The sequence below is a fragment of the Gallinula chloropus genome (assembly GCF_964237585.1).
Source record: "Gallinula chloropus genome assembly, chromosome: 1".
NCBI classification, from domain to species: Eukaryota; Metazoa; Chordata; class Aves; order Gruiformes; family Rallidae; genus Gallinula; species Gallinula chloropus.
The window spans coordinates 26,946,605-26,963,258 of NC_140085.1; the positions used below are offsets into that span (position 1 = coordinate 26,946,605).

General features: G+C 42.6%; 1 protein-coding gene across 3 annotated transcripts in view; it reads left to right on the top strand.

The window, feature by feature from the left end:
- The window catches only part of DGKI (diacylglycerol kinase iota), a gene marked incomplete at both ends in the record, with an annotated part of 219,496 nt that extends 205,833 nt beyond the window's left edge, over positions 1-13,663 (top strand). For all 3 annotated transcript variants that reach the window (XM_084261008.1, XM_084261009.1, XM_084261010.1), the window contains 5 exons: positions 1,073-1,110; positions 2,583-2,703; positions 10,200-10,236; positions 12,034-12,133; positions 13,547-13,663. In XM_084261008.1, the coding sequence (XP_084117134.1) occupies positions 1,073-1,110; positions 2,583-2,703; positions 10,200-10,236; positions 12,034-12,133; positions 13,547-13,663 (413 nt within the window). The remainder of the gene's footprint in view (positions 1-1,072; positions 1,111-2,582; positions 2,704-10,199; positions 10,237-12,033; positions 12,134-13,546) is intronic.
- Positions 13,664-16,654: the final 2,991 nt, after the last annotated feature.

The window sequence follows — 16,654 nt, forward strand, 5'->3', positions numbered from 1 at the left end:
CAATGCTTTCTAAGATGCAAACCAAGTAAGTGCTTTCTCAGAAAGATTATTCATAATTGTTTTTTACTATATATTAAGATAAGGAGAAGGAGGAAAAAAGGAGCAAGTAGCCACATAGCAGTAGATTTATAACAACTTCTCGTGTTTGTGGTTACTTGCCAGCATGGTGTTTTTAGCTGAATGCAGCCCCTACCTAGGGCAATACCAAGTCCCAGGCTTTTGCCTTCCTCCTTCTTTTAAATGGGTGTGGGGCAGACAGCAGCAGGTAGTGAGCAGCTCCCAGCTCTGTGCTCAACTGTGCCCTGCCTTGCTGTGAGTCTTTGCTCATGTTGTCTGTGTCTCTTTCCCTCTGTGCCTGTTAAAATTACAAAGGCTGAAAAGGTGGGGACTGGCTCCTGCTCTGCGTTTAACCGTCTGATAAAACTGGGAACTTGCTCCCCACTGGTATATCAAATTTTTTGTAGTAAATAATAATTATTAAGAAATTTCCATTTTGCCACCTAATCATCTGCAACTTGAGACTCTCATTGTATTTGAAATCGACTGATCTCTTCACCTTGGTATAATGTCTGAGAGGTCTGAGGATGCTTTCAGGTTCTGTGGTTAACATTGATGTCTTCACGGACTGAGTGCCAGAGATTTAAGCCCATCCTGTGGACACTGTTGAAAGGTCCCTGAAGTGTCTCAAGGCAAAAATTCAAATAGAAGCATGCAGTTCCAGGGCAGCATTGGAAAGACTGGCTTGATGTTCCTACAGCCTTCGTGCAACATGGGCAGTCTTCCATCTGCCTGCCAGTGCAGGATTTGCATTGGATTTTATAGTATATGTGAATGAAAGTGGGCCACATTAGATGGGGCTTTGGGCAACCTGGTCTAGTGAAGGTGTCCCTGCCCATGGCAGGGGGTTGGAACTAGATGAGCTTTGAGGTCGCTTCCAACCCAAAGCATTTTATGATTCTATGATTGAGACATTGGTCTTAACTTGCACATACGGTAAGCTATGTTCTCAGCTGTGAGGCTACATGCATAATGCTTTCTACCTAACATTAGTTTTCTGTTTCTTTTTTTGCAGCACTTTTACAGGCAGTCATAGCTGGTGATCTGCTGAAGGTAAGTACAGAGCACTGAGTGTCCACTTTTTCACAGATTTTCTGCAGTCTGATATACTGTAAATTTTATCACACCTCTGCTCAAAACATAAATAGACTGCTGTAGGGACTGCTGGCAAGTGCCACTTTACAGCCTTTCCAGGAAACTACGAATATTAGGAGAACACCTCAGTCAGGTGAGATATGAAATTCAAGTGAATAGAATCTGGTGTTAAGACAGCACCTTTCAGCCCAGGATTCATAGCACACTGCAGAGAGCAATGTGTCAGTTACTAATAGGGAAATTACTACACTGGCAAATGTAATGCTGAACAGCAGGGTAGTTCTGACACAGCCTTATACAGTAAAGGATATTTTATGGCAGTGAGGTTGGTAGCCAAGGCCCTAGAGTTGCTAGACTTAACTTCTACCTCGACAACCACCAGACCAGGAAGAACAGACCTCAGCTTATTGTTTTATCATCTGATGGATGTCTTAAAACATGTATTGTTCCTTACTGGGAGTAAAAGGCACCCGTGCAAAAATGTTTCATGCTCAAAGTCTGAAGCTCCATGTCTGACAGTTATTCAGACTGTGTTTTTCAGTAGCCAAGTCAGGATTTGAAAATATGCCCTCGAATTTGGATGAGGACTGTGATTAATGATTGCAATTTTATCTGCAAGAAGCCAGCTTAGAGCCATTTGTAAAAATGACAGTACTGTTAGGCCAACTCTTTGCCTGCAGGTGCCCCTTCTATACCTCCACGCCTGCACTTGTGGCTGCAGCATTTAGGGAGCATCCTTCAAGCAGCAGTCTTAAAAACTTCTGCTTCTTGAAAACTTTTTGCCTGAATTTGTTATGACAGAGAAACTTCTTGCCCTTCTTCAGATGTACTGCATCATTAATTATGCTCCACTCATTATCCTCTCCTCCTTTTCTGCAGTGGTTTGTACTGCACTCTGCCCCCCCATGATTTTTCTGCATGTTCTCTACCCCACAAGGTGCTTTCCCCTCTGCCATCAAGGTAGGGGGCAGAGAGTGAGAAGGGAGATCTGGGGCAGCTGAAACCCCCTCCCTGGGTTTTTTTGAGTTGGGGTTACGGGTTTAGTCAGAACGTGTTTGTCTCATGTGCTGAGGAAAAATTTGAATTTTCAGTAGAGAAGGGAGAATTTTACATCAAATACATATATTTTAAAATATCCCATAATTTTCACCAGAAGTGGTTTGCAAGCATTGCTAAGGAGCAGTAATTTATTGCCACTAGAGTAGCAATGTCGCATTGTTTAGGAAATGCAAACTGTTCTTTTTTAACCATGTAATTGTCGATACTTCTAGTTTCAGGTATGTTTTCACTGGGGCCTAAAAGATGGCTTTAAAATAATATTTAATTTTATTTCATTTTTGTACTGACCTATGAAAATTAGTAAATAATTTGCTTGCATATTTGTTTTTCTGCTCCCTCCATCTTATCCTTCTGTGTGCTTTTTTTCCCAGTTCATAGAATGCTGTAAAAAAGGAGCCAATTTGTTAATGCAAGGACCTGATCACTGCTCCTTGTTGCACCATGCTGCCAAGACCGGGCATGGCGAGATTGTGAAATACATCCTGGAGCACGGTAAGTCACAGTGGGCAAAGCCACAGAGAGCTGTACTTCAGCCAAGTGTCAGTGAGGTAAAACTACACCGCATACCTGGAAGTGTCTTTGCTCATCTGTGGTCACCCTCAGCAAAACGTCCACCTGCAGCATGTGTGAGCAGGAGGCTAGGAAAGCAGTAGCAATGACAGTGATGGCTCCAGATAAAGGGAAAGTGTGAAAACAAAAATATAGGTGGCTTTTGAGAAGTATGGGTGTTTTGACAGGGGGGCTGTGAAGAAGCAGCATGATGTTCTAGTTAGAACCTGTGGCTTAGGAACTCTCTGAACTAGTTGTTTTTTCAATTAGAGCACATGTTGTAGAAAGCATCTCAACTCCATTAAAACATTTACAATGATGGAGAGCCCACCCAACCACTGGTGGTATTTCAGTATTTAATAACACACTGGTTAGGAATATCTGTGTTTATTTCTAGACTGGATTTGTCTAGCTTCCCTTCCAACCTTCCAATATTTTGTCTCTGTTAGATTCAAGACCACATGATAACAAAAGTTTATGGTCTTCATTTTACACGTGTATTTGTAGGCTGTGATCATGCCACTTCCCTTTTTTCCTTCCAGCTCTTTTTATCCTTGTCAGTAACGTGTTCGCAGGTATGCTCATGCAGGCTACACGGCAATTTGTGTGTGTACATACTTTTGAGGCAGTCACATTAAGAAATTTCTGTCTGAACTACTGTAATCTTGTTCACTGGCTGCTGGAGAGAGGTGTAGTAATATTGTCACTGCTCTGAATGCAGAGCTGAAGTCCTAGTGATCAGCCTCCTGTGCTGTAGGAAAAGTTTATAGTCCTTTAAACATTCTTGTGACTCTTCTCTGATCCCTTTTCAAAATATCAGTGGCTGTTTTGACTTCTGGATGTCAAAATCAGCTCAATTATTTCAGCAGCAATGTTAGCACTAAAGATAGAGGCTGCCTCTGGCAATTGAAACAAATGCTAGCTAATGCTCAGAAGTTACTGCAGAAATTGTACAGAGAGAAGAAAAAAGTGCAACTCCTAGGAAAGGAAGAGACAATAATCCTTCTGGTAACATTTGTGTTAATTGGGGTGGGATTTAGCTTGATCTTGACTCCTAAATTTAGGTGTTTACATATAGGTGGCATGTAATCTATGGGTCTAAGTTCCTGCACTGTCAACAGAGATCCATGCCTCAATTGGTTTTCTCTTGTATGACAGAGGTTCTAGAGACCTGTCCTCTTTCAGTGGCAGAGGGAAGTGAGGAGGGCATCTATGTTAGCAGCAGACTTCCACCATGACTAGCTTGAGGGAGCTCGTTAAAGTGGTCATTGCAGCCCAGTGAGTGATTCAGCTGAGAGTTACCTGTGTGCTTTGTTCCTTTAGCTAAACATAACTATATAATGTCCTTTACCCTTGGATATCCAGAGCTTCTGCATGGGTCTACAAGATAACAGACAAGGCTTGTAGGAGACCCATATTAGAATGTCAGCTGGAGCCTAAGCAAACATCCCTGTCATTCCAAATGCATCCCAACGCCTGCCTGTGGGCATATTGAATGGCACAAAACATCTGTGTGTGGGCAGCTGAACTGTGGCCCAGATACCTGATTGAGGGTGTCTGAACTCCTCCTTTACTCTTGTACGTATAGATACCTACATACGGATAGTTAAGTGTTGTTGGTCTTACATCCAAATGTTGGCTAGTTTTCTCCCCAGTTGTAGCAAGTCTTACAGTGTTAACTCTACCTCCTCTTTAACTTCTCTGGATTATCTCATCAGTCACAGTGCATGCACATGCCTCTAAATTTTGTGTGCAGACATAATTTCACTTAATTTTCTTAGTGCCTCTGATCTCTTCTCCCGGTGCACGCGACCTGTGCCAATTCACTGTCATAGCTTCCTCTCCAGGATTTTTCTTGGTCACATATAGCTTAACTTACAGACTGACCCAGTAATCATTCCTTCAGTGAGGGTTTAAAATGAGATCATTTAAGCTGGTATGGATGTGAGCAGGGAATCCATGGGAATTTTTTAAGTGAGTAAAGAAATGTGAGGGATTACGGACTGTTGGACAAAGACAAACCAGAAGGTTGAGCAAATGTCAGCTCAATTCCTCTGTCCCCTCTTTATCTCCAAGGATGGCAGGAAGCTTTTGCAGCTTTCCAGACATATGTCCTCTGGGCTTCTCCAAACACATTGTTTGTTTAACATTCTTTGGGAATCAGAGAGTGCATGGGACAATGCTCTAATAGACGCCTCTTCTCTTCTCCCACCAAGCAATTAATGAAACTCATTTCTACCCTGGGCACTTCTCAGTCACAAAAAAGCTCTCTTGCTGAATCATCATCATCATCATAATGTCCTTGTTTATCTGTTGCATTCTCTGGCATCTGGCATCTTCTCAACATTAATTAGTGTATAAGTCCCAAACCAATGCTACTAATATCCGAGGCTTTCCCTCTGTCTAGCTTCTCATTTCTGCTGATATCCACCCTTGATAGAATGGAGGCTTACTCTTGTTCTGGCAATTACCTCTGCTCAGCTATACTTCCTCTGCAGTTTTTCTGATTCCAATACTTGGCTGGAGATAGTTAACATTAGTAAGAGTTCCACAGCAAAATACCCTCCAGCACATACCACAGAAAACCTATTATTAATCACACAGGGAAAATCTTCCACCTATCTTTAAAACCACCAACAAAACAAGACAAAACCCACCATATGACCAGTTTTAACTGCTGAATGTGAAACTTGTGGGGTGAATTGAATGCAATACAGAAGTGGGGAATCCCCCACCGCCCATAACACTGGGATTATGGAGGAAAAAAGGTGTAGCAATGCTGTGACTGCTTTTTGTGGAGATGGCTTCATGCTTTCTGCAAACATGAAGGGGACATTAATGCAAGAGGTTATTCTGTGATCTTGATCAGAATGATTTCAGATGTTACAATGAGGAAAATAACCTTTCCTAAATTAGAAAAAGCAGAGATGAGTCACACATGGAGACTGCTGTGCAGTGTTGCCAGATACTTAGCAGTGGACTAGCACAAGCCTGGAATAGCAGCTGAAGCACCAATGTAGTAGGTGTGAGGACGACAGCTGCTTACTGCTGCGGGAACAGTTGTGTTGGCTGCTGTTCCCACAAAACAGTTTCTTTCTATCCCTGGTGAAGGAAGGGCAGATACACAGACCTATCTGTTGTTCAAGACTGCCTTTGTAAATCAGGGGTCTTTGGCTTGTAGCAGGAGGGTCACCTTTTAAGATCTGTCTGTAGTCAGGCTAAGGAACACATAGCTTGGAACTGAGGGCCAAACTCAGTGGGAATCAGAACCACATCTGTTTATTGTTGCAGTCAGCAACTATCTTACAGCCTAATGCATACACATTAGAGATGAGTTAACTGTTTACATGCTTAACACAAACAGAATTAGGGAAGGCTTCAGAAGCTGTGTTAGAAAAAGGACCTTCCAAATAGTCATCTATATTTGGAATCAAACTTGTCTTGGGGTCGTTATTTGGCAGTTCTGAACTTTTTATAATTTATAACTATTGTGCAAGACATTCTAAGGTCTGTCTTGTATTATCGTCCTCCCTAGAAGCTCAAGACAATCAAGAATTCAGTAGTTCATCTCAAGTATTTTCATTTTAAACAGAAAAGAGGAAAGGTGTTTACAGTTGCCTTCAGAGTTTGTTGTGGGAACTTCTGATGGAACAGCCAGTCAGTAGAGCATCCCAATCTGAACACTTCTTTGATCTCAGTGTCCATGTCCATTATATAGCATCATCTATTAAAAAACCCAATGCTTTCACTACTGTTAGCAGTGCAAAGTCAACAGTGAAGAGCCACCACTGTATATGGATTTGCATTCTGACCAGGTTTAGGAGTTCTAGAGAAGGCTTTTGGAAATTTTGCTGTGAAAAAGATGTGTGTTGAGCACAAAGTTTGAATAGCCATCAGAAAGCAACACTGAAGGAGAGTGAGTTTCCCTAACATATGCTTGTATGTCTAAATTTGCACAATATTTTAGGGTAATTAGACCAAATGTGATGGGTCTAAGCAGAAAACAGCTTAGTTTTCCTAGAAGGAACAACGTATAAAATAGTCTATTTTAATTTGCAACTTTACCAAATTTTAGGTCAATGTGACTGAGAGACAATTGCAATGGAAGGCATGCTCCTGTATCCGGACTATCCTGTAAGTTAGCAGAAATTCTTAGCTAAAAGACAGTAGCAGTAAAAACCAGACACTGTTAATCTTCACATCAGGTAAAAATGAGGAGTGTGGAGTTGGGGAAAGGCTTGAAATTGTTCTGAAATTGCAGATTACTATTATTTTAAAAATCTTCCCTCTTTGAAGGTAAGGAACCAAGTACAATTTTGTCCCCCAGATAACAATATCCACTGAGTTATTAAAGTGGGCTTTGACAGAAAAACCCCCAAAAATTCTGATAATGTGCAGCATTACAGCTTAAAGCAATACCCTCCTTCCCCAGTTCTGTGAAGGAGCGACAGGACGAGGGACTGGCAGGGGTTAATCGCTGTGGGTCCCCTGTGGGCTGCTATAACCACATCCATTGGAGAGGGCAGGGTGTGCTGTGGGCCTGGAGGCCATTTGGACTGCATGGTGCTGTATATTTTGGAAATGCCTCTGAAATATGGTCATTTAGCCTCTCTTTTATGTTACAGTGAGCTCAGCTAAAGGGCAGCTGCTTTTGAGCATCTCCTTCCCTTCCCTCCTCCCATCCCCAGTTCGGGCTGCTTTGCCTCTTGAGAAACTGGAGAGAGGCTTTGGTGGAGTGAAAGGGGGCAGAAGAAGAGAAGGAAAAAAGTTAATAATTCTACACAGACAGTCTATCAGAGATGTTAAGGAAAGAGTGTGATCTCAGCTGGGCTTCCCCTCAGTGCGTCAAGCTTTTCAGCTCCTTTCATGCGAATTTCTCCCCCTCTCCTGCCCCCTGGTCCCCATCCTGCCATTCTTTAGCCCTTGAGTTGCTCTCTCTCTTTCTCTCTCTCTCTTTTTTTTCCTCCCTCCACCTCTCCACACATTTCTATCTTTTGTTTTTATTTCCCCCCTGCTGTTTTCCTTGATAGAAATCTCACTCATGCATTTCCCTTCCGGATTTCTATTGGGTTATTTTGTCCTCTCTCTCTCTGCGCCTTGGTCCCCTTTTCTTTCTCTGCCTCTTGTCCCGGAGTAAAACAGCCGCCTCCCTGCTGGGCCAGGATGACAGTGCCGTTAGCTTTCCCAGTGCCAGCCCTTCCCACATCTGTGCAGCTTTTGTCCCGGGGCAGAGGGGGATTTGGAATGGTCGGTTGGCAGCGCCAGGGAGACTGATGTAAAAATGAGGTCCAAAAAAGAGGGGAAAGGGAATTAGGAGGAGGGCGTGAGATGGTTTTAAGAGAAGCACTAGTGAAAATAAAATAAAGAAGTAAAGGGCACAGCTCAGGCTGTGTGAGTTGGGACATTCCAGCTTCAGAGATAGGCCAGAAAGAATGAAACAAATGAATCCTGGTACCATGTTGTGCTGTTAATCCATTAACCCCAGTATCTGGCCCTTATGTATGACTGGGATTCTTTATTTGGAACAGTATCCAGGAGAGCACCCTTTGCACACAGGTGGCACGTACGTGGCACCTCCCCAGGTCTGTACTCGCATGCTGTCCACTCAGTCCTCAGCTCCTCTGTCCTAGCCTTGCTGTTTCTTCTTGCTCCAGAAGTTTTCCTTCACCCTTGGCTTCCTGCCTCTACAGGCTTGCTCTGCCCCAGCTTCTCCTCCCTCTCAGGTAATTTTCTTCTAACTTGTCACCATCCTTCCTCTTAATGTTCAAACACCTTTTTCTGTTTACCAGGGCAATTTCCTCTATGCTAAACGCAACCACCCCTGTTCCACTTATGTGTCACAACCTTCCTGTTCCATCCACAGTTTACTTGGTGTAGTGTCTTTTCTAAAACACTGCAGGCCATTGCTGGTTAACTGTCACTGGGATGTGGCATGGCAGCAAGCCATGGGGAATTACCTCTATTTTTGAGAGAACATGATTTTCTCCTGGAAGATATAAAGGAGTCTTTTTATTCATCTGTGTTTCTTTTCTTTTTAGTTTCTCAGGCATTATCTTTCTTTCCTCTCAACAAGGGGCCCTGCTTAGCCTCTGTATCCTCCTTCATGCTTATGGGAGCTCAGGGATTGTGAATGATTCATCTTTTTCACAGGGAGGAGTTAACACATGACTGCAAATGTGGAGATGAGAATGCTTGGCGGTAGAGTCAGGGTGCTATGCATTAAAAATTGTCAGTGGCTAATGAGTTTGGAGAACTGCCATGATAGTTAGGCAGTGTCCTGTACACTGAGCACTAGGCATGCTACTTTTTTGATCACCCCATCTCATGATGACAGAAGTGAAGGAGCTACCTGTAGCTCTAGGAGCTGAGGTAACCAGCTGCCCCTGTGTATAGTGCATGTGTATGTTGCAAAAGCAACGAGGGAGAGACAGGCTCCTCTGATCTATTCTGACATACAGAGTGAAAGAAGTCTAGAGAGGTTGTGTGTAGGCCTTTGTAAGCAAGTAGTGTGAAATTCCTCAGTTTCAGGTGAGACTTGCTATAAGCTCTTGAGGACTCTTGAATTTCAAAGTCAAAGTGTGCTGAGGAGAAATATTCATGCACAGGAAGGAAAATTCCTGTAAAGTTTCACTGTTCCCCTTGCTAACTGCCCCATACCATCTGGCACTATGCTCCAGAGCAGTGTAAGCCAGACTGCAAAGGAAAAAGTTTTCTCATTTCAATTGCTACCCAGACCCTAGCCTTTCCATATCACTGTAATTCAGTGATGGAATTTGGTGCTATAAACATCTGCCTGTAGTGAATATCAAGGACTAAAGAACATTAGCATAAATGCATTATTTTGGCCCACTTAACAAAAATCTTTTCTTTTTTTCTTAATCTTACTTTCCTGATCATTGCTAACCAGTAGAGTACAGGATTTGCATATCAATATAAAGACCGCTGGGAATATTCCACCCTGATCTACATTCTGTAGAACGCTATTAAATGGAGTAGCACAGAGATGTCATTCAGGACACAATTTGGCTAATTTCAACTTCCTAATGACATTTTCCCCTCTAGTACTAACAATAGATTTTAACTTGCAATATATCAGGGTTTCCAGTATATCAGCATTTTCAATGCACTGTACTTATGTGAACCACTTAATTGAGCAAGGTGAAGAGTGAGAAAATAAACTCCATGAATATTCATTCCAAGTATAATTTAGAGACAGCTACTCCCTGGTGCTGACACTCCAGCAGTGTTTGTGCATCCAGAATTTTGCTAGTGCAATGGCTTGCACAAACAAATACTACCATGAAGTCTAGCATACTTGTGCAAATTGAGCTTTCAGTTGGGCTTTTTTACAGACTTACACCAGGAATCTCCTCCTGGTAGCCGTACGCTTCTAGCTGTGCAGACAAATGCTATATGACATACCTGACTCTCTTTTGCAGGTCCATCTGAATTACTGGACATGACAGACAGTGAAACGTAAGTACAATCTACTCTGCTCTTCACATTATATGCATTACCCTGTCAGACTTCTCTTGTTTTTCTCAAGGGCAAACTTCCAAATTAAAAAAGCTTATAAAGTGGCACATCTCTTCAAAAACAAACAAGCAAACAAAAGTTCCCCTAAACACAAACAGCAGCCACGTCATATGTAGCTTTCTGGACTAAACCAAATATTTCTTGACCTCCAAAAAGGACTTCCTCTCTGTTGCTTCCCACACCACCTTAATCTTTCTAGAGGAATACAAGTCCTGCAATGTTTCCAGAATCAAGTTACTGAGGAAGCAATGTGAAGTGTAAATTCCAGAAACAAGGTATAGAGCAAGAAAAGCCATTTCCTATTCTTCAGTCCATTCTTGATTCATCCAAAGTTCTCTACATTAGCTGTCCCAAATGGTCACAACCTGTATAGCTGAAAGTTTATCTCAAGTAGTTAAAACCTTGGTAACCCCAACTTTACTTTCCTATTACCAACTGCTCTACATCTTGTTATATAATCAAGGTGTCACAAAGAATATATAACGAGAACATGACTAATCCTAGGAAGTATATTGAATATATGGGAAGCAAAAGGAGCCTTTCTCATAGGGATTAAATCTACCAGTACTGATTCCACAGTGCCCTCTGCGAATGGAGGACGCCAAAAAGGTTCTGCACAAGGTGTGTGTGTGCAGCAGGGGGTGATGGAGTCTGGGTGGACTGCCTGTTTCTCTTCATCCTGACCTGAAACACAGTGCAAGTGTACATGGCTATGAGGGCTTCCCTTTACAAAGGTGCCTCTATTGATAACTCTTGAAAAGGGAAGCTTCAAGCTGTAACTGGCAGCATGAATTTGTCTTTTGATCCTCAAGAGGAAATCAGATACAGTATCCCATTCTGAATCTGGTTCTCATGCAGTAAAGGCAGATTCATTACGAGGTTGCCTGTTAGTATTTCAACTTGTCCTGTCATGGACTGAGGCTGAAATTCCTTTATGGGTAAGTAGGTACAAGATTTGGCTTACTTTGGCTTATTTCTTGTCATTGGTTATTCTGAAGGTTATGTGGCCCTACTTGTTGGACACTAGTATTAAGGACAGCTCTTCAACCGACTCAAAGCATACTTTCCCCTACTTTTAGGTAAATCTAGATAGATTTCTTTAACCTTGGTACTGCGGTCTCAGAATCCTGTTACATGTAGTCCCAGTCTGAGTGAGGAGCTTTGCAATAATTTACTCCCACTAAACAGCCTTCTTGTTTAAAAAAAGTGTTCAAGCTTCCCTAGTAGCTCACCAGTCCAGCGGTAGAAAACAAAACCACAGCTCTTGCTCACCCATATCCATGAGAGCAGGGTATCAGAACCAGACCAGCAAGTGCACCAGTCATGTCTTTGATGGGATGCATCCAAGAATGAAGTTAAGGAAAGAAATGGCATGAAGGAAAAACACTGTTGCTCTTTTACCTACTGTGCAATAAGAAGGTGGCTAGTTTGCCTTTGCAGCAGTTAGGAGAAGTGGTGGTTGGATGGGAATATGACATTCAGTGCTTTGAATACATAAACCCTGTGTTTCTTTCCCACCCCTCAGAAGTTCTTCGTCTGCTATTTGTGCATTGCAGGCTTCCCTACAGAGTCAAAGGATGTAGATGCTAAGGGAGAGAGTGCACAATTCTACCTCTGCCAATGAGAGGGAACCTTGCAGAAATACAGCATCCTTCTCTGTCTGTCCTCTGCACCTCATACTTCTAAGTGTACATTGGTGTGATATGTCTAACTGCTGGTTTCTGTACTTTGGTCTAGGGGTGAGACAGCATTACATAAGGCAGCCTGCCAGCGCCATCGTGCCGTCTGCCAGCTCCTGGTGGATGCGGGAGCCTCTCTGAGAAAGACGGACTCCAAGGTAACCCAGTCCCATCAACCAGTTATAAAATGCTGCAGCCAAGCGAGACCGATCAGCATCCGTCCCCGCTGTGTGCATGATTGAGGCTTCCTCTTGCATGCCAAGATCAGCTCTTTTTAAACAAGCTATTTTTTATTTAGAAAACTATATTGATTTAAACAAGTACAAGAAACTTCAGTTCAGACCCCAACACGGGTCATCTTCACCATAATGAGAGCTTGGCCTCAAACTATTTGGTGCGTTGGCTGTGAATGAGGCATCTCCATGGCACAGCATCCTCTTTCTCCTGTGTGGTCAAAAGAGAGGTCTGTGGGCAAGGACCTCCTGGGGGACCCTTGGTTTGTGATTGCATAGCATCTGTGAGGCTTGATTATTGTGATTGACTGGCTTTGTGAGGGTGGCTTACCGTTTTGCCTTGCCCATGCTTGCCCCTGTGCTCACTGATGTGGCACTAACCACAACCCTCTCTTGATGTACGCTTGCCTGAAAAAGTTGTCTAGGCAAAATTAAAAGCTAAGAATATTCTGTCCATACAACAATCTGACCACTTGGGAATATGGTCCAGAAGCTGCCCCTCTGGTATTTCTGAACATAAGCATCCTGTGTTGGGCATCCTAAGAGGTGGTTGGATCTCTGGGTTCCAGAGCCAGAAGCACCTTTGCTGCAGCAAGACAATTAGAAGAAATTCCTACTATGTAATGCTGCATGGGGAAGATTATAAGGGGGAAGAGAGATCATCTGTCTTTCAGATGAGAGTACTGTACATTACAAAAGGTAATTTCTGCAATGGCTGAAATGCAGACAAGTGGCTTCTTACTTGTTAATCTTTGCCCAGAAATCCATGGAGGAGGAATATTTTTGTGGAGCTACATTAATGTGCTTCCAGTATTTTTTCATAGTTTATGTTCAAGACTTGTGGCCCAATTTATAAGAGTACTTGTAAGGTAGCTCAGATAATGGAGTAGCAAATTGATGTACTGAAAAATGATTTGTACTTAAGATAGAATGAGACACACTGAACTCATCTTAAATATTGGACATCACTCTCTGGGCATCTTTTGCAAAGTGGGTAGTCCATGAAGTACACTTTTCAAGTGTTAGCTGCAGTTCACATAGAGATTGTAGCCCTAGAATGAAAAACCAGTTCTTTGCAGCATGTGACCCATTCTGTGTGATGCATCAAACAGCATGCAGAACTGAATGATTTGTCCTAAACCACACAGGGACTTCGAAAATCTTCAGAATCTCATGACTCTGACAGAAAAAATTGACATAACACCAACTTGTAGAACAAATAAGCAAATTCTCAAATATGCTTCTATCCTTCCTGTAATAATTTCTCTGGGTCACACTTTCATCTCTTCTTTTAAATGTGTTAGCACAAGACTTCATCTTTGTGTTTCTTTATTATAGGGTAAGACCCCTCGTGACAGGGCTCAGCAAGCTGGTGACCCAGATCTGGCATCCTACCTGGAGAGTAGACAAAATTACCAAATGGTTTCCCATGAGGATCTGGAGACAGCAGTCTGATGTCTGAAAATGTCGGAGAGGATTCTTGGACATCACAAGGCTGCACCTGAGGCACTCGGGCATCGTGTGAGGAAGAAGCTGATAGAATCAACGTGTCTCTCACTCTCATGGAAAATACCTGAGGACTTGCCACCAGTTTCTAAGGGCTACTGAGTCTTGCCACGGAACGGTTAGGTTCCATAAGTTAGCCCATGATGGATGAGGAGAGACACTCAAAGGTCTGTGGAATCCATGGGCCACGGAAATTTACTTTTATTGCTTCCAGCAAGTAGCATGAACTTCTCCCATGTTCATCTGTACGATTTATTTAAAAAGGAAGGAAAGAGAAAAGAGGGTGTGGGGGAACCAAACTGGGACATCAGAACACCCACCAGGCCCTCCTCCATCCCTATAGTTTCCTGCATTCCTTTTATTCTCCCATTTCCCTCACTTCTCATCAATTAATAGTACCTGTTATGTCTGTGTTAAGTCTTCACAAATGGTCAGGCAGTAGCAAAAACTTTGAGGAGCTCTGGATGCCCTTAGGAAAAACCCAACATTTTCACTGGTTGTCCCTCCCTTGCTGTCCTCAGAATCTGTGTCCTCAGTGCTCAATCACCGGGGAGTTTTCTCACTTTTGAAGAGGACTCTGCCTATTGTTTCCACGGGTGTGGGGCACAGTTAGATTTACAGCAGTAATGAAACTTAGCCTCCTCATTGTTGCTGGATATATGGTTACAGTATCTTCATGAGACAGTCATTTGTATGGAAAGGAGTTATGTGGGATACATCTCACTGTATGGCAGAGCAGAAAGTTAACCAGTAAGGTTTCTCATGCCACCATCGCGTGTATAAAGGCCAACCTGATTCTGCTCAGATTTGAGGCCCACCTAAAAGTTAATAGCTATTTTTACAATAGAGAGATATCTGTGCAAGATGGGAGTGGTTTCTGATGTACTGATTTACAGACCCAGTTCCCTTTGCCTTACAGACAGAGGTAGGAAGGAGATCTACAATATCAGTAGTCAGCCCAGGCTTGCTGCCATCAACAAATGAATAAGCATGGCCCCAGTCACATTTGGAATAGGAAAACCTTCTTTGACTGAACCTTCAAACTATCTGATTCCCCAAGGGAACAAAGGTTTAGAGAGGCTATCCAACTGGAGAAGGACAAGTGGCAGCTCTTTGCCTTGTTACCCACTGTAGGCTCGGAAACATAAAGTTGTTTAGCTGCTGTAAAGGCCAGCTGTGTCTTCTTTACTTATCAGTTCTGTTTTACCTCAATGGTTACAACCACAAAAGGAAAGCAAGCAAACACACACATACACACAGAAGCATACCCAAAATGTTCACCTTTAGGTTTTCAGCCACTACAGGCAACTCAGCTGCCAGAAATAGTGGAGCTTTCACTTTGTCTGACCAGTTCCCATGAAGATGCTCACAGCTTACTTTTGGCATAATTATTGCAATAGATTTCTGAACTTTGCTTTGTTGTTTGTTTTGAAAGATCCACCAGTGTTTGTTTTCACACGCCTTGCTAGGTGAAGGTCTCTGGTAGGTGGTGATCATCGTGATTACAGGCAGTTTGGAAACCATGAAAAAACTCAGGTCATTATTCAGATAAGTTTATCTTCCTTGGTAGAAGTTGTGGAAATTAAATGAATGCAATTATTTGTTTGGGTTGGTTTTTTTTTAAAAAAAAACAAAACCAAGAGTGATTGTTGTTGCAGAGAGAGAGGAGCTGAAAAATATAATTTTAATTTTTTTCCTGTTCTCAAAAGTTCATTTGATATGAGCAAAATATTTCTTTAGTATTTCTTCCTCTGGAAGGAAACTATATATATTTGTAATCTATAGATCAATGGCGACATGAAATGTATTTTGTCTTATTTTCTGTCTTTACCTTTCTTGTTTAAAAAATAAAATATGAAAGCCAAATTCCTTCCCTTGATAATCATCTAGGGGTTTGTGATGAAGATCAGTGTGTGTATTTATCAGAACAGAATTTGGCAACTGTTAAAATAAAAATTCAGAGTCCAATTTTGGTGTATGTGAAATTTCCACAAGGAAGATCCTCACACTGTGGTTTCATTGTAGGCGTTGCATCATTTCCCAGCTGTGAGGAAAGACATTGCTGTAATATTTCTATATATTTGATGAAAAATGAGAATTATATTAGTATTAGTTTTATTTTTTAGCTTTGATTTCCTGATGTGAGAAATGGTGGAAGCTTCAATGACACCAGGGCCCAGGTGCTGTCCTGTGCCAGAGGACCATCAGTGAGCCCGTTGCAGTTCTCTGGTCCTTTGGTCCCGTGAAGCAGGTGGAGCAGTGATGGCTTACACTAATCACAGGTATCTTTCAGAGGCCAGATGTGAATTATGGTAACGGATTGGGTCTGGTCCCTCTCTGTCTCCAGTGGTCCTCCTCTTGGTGAGATATCCCTTGTGCCTGCAGAGTGGCCACAGCATGGCTGGTTATGGAGTGCCTTGGCAAGACAGGCAGATTTCCTGTGCCACTTTGTGCAATTCGGGCTGTTGAAAGGAGCTCGGAGAACACGAGAGAGTCTGGCTTGCCTTTTTCCCTGGCAGCTGGAGTACGATGCTATGATCAGAGCGAGCCTGTTGTCCCTCTGGAAAGCTGCCCGCGCTGTGTGCTCAGTAGGAGGCAGTTACAGTAGGCTGAAAATAAACCTCAGCATTGGAGATAGGACAAGAGCTTGCTGTAGGTTGTGCCTTTAATATTCGAGGTGTCCCAAAGCACTGCACACACAATGCATTAGATCCAGGTGGTGTATTTATAGATAACAGAGCATGCATATTGTTTTCTGCAAAGGCTCACACACAGCCTGAAGTATCTGAAGTTGGTTCACTGAGGGAAGGAATCTGGGGCCAGAATGCTGCAGGATTATTTCTTACCCTTTTCAAGTGCCATGGGATTCTCAATTTTGGACAGCCACCAGAAGCAGGCAGTCTCTCCAGCAGTTAAAAGTGACACGTACGTATTGAATAT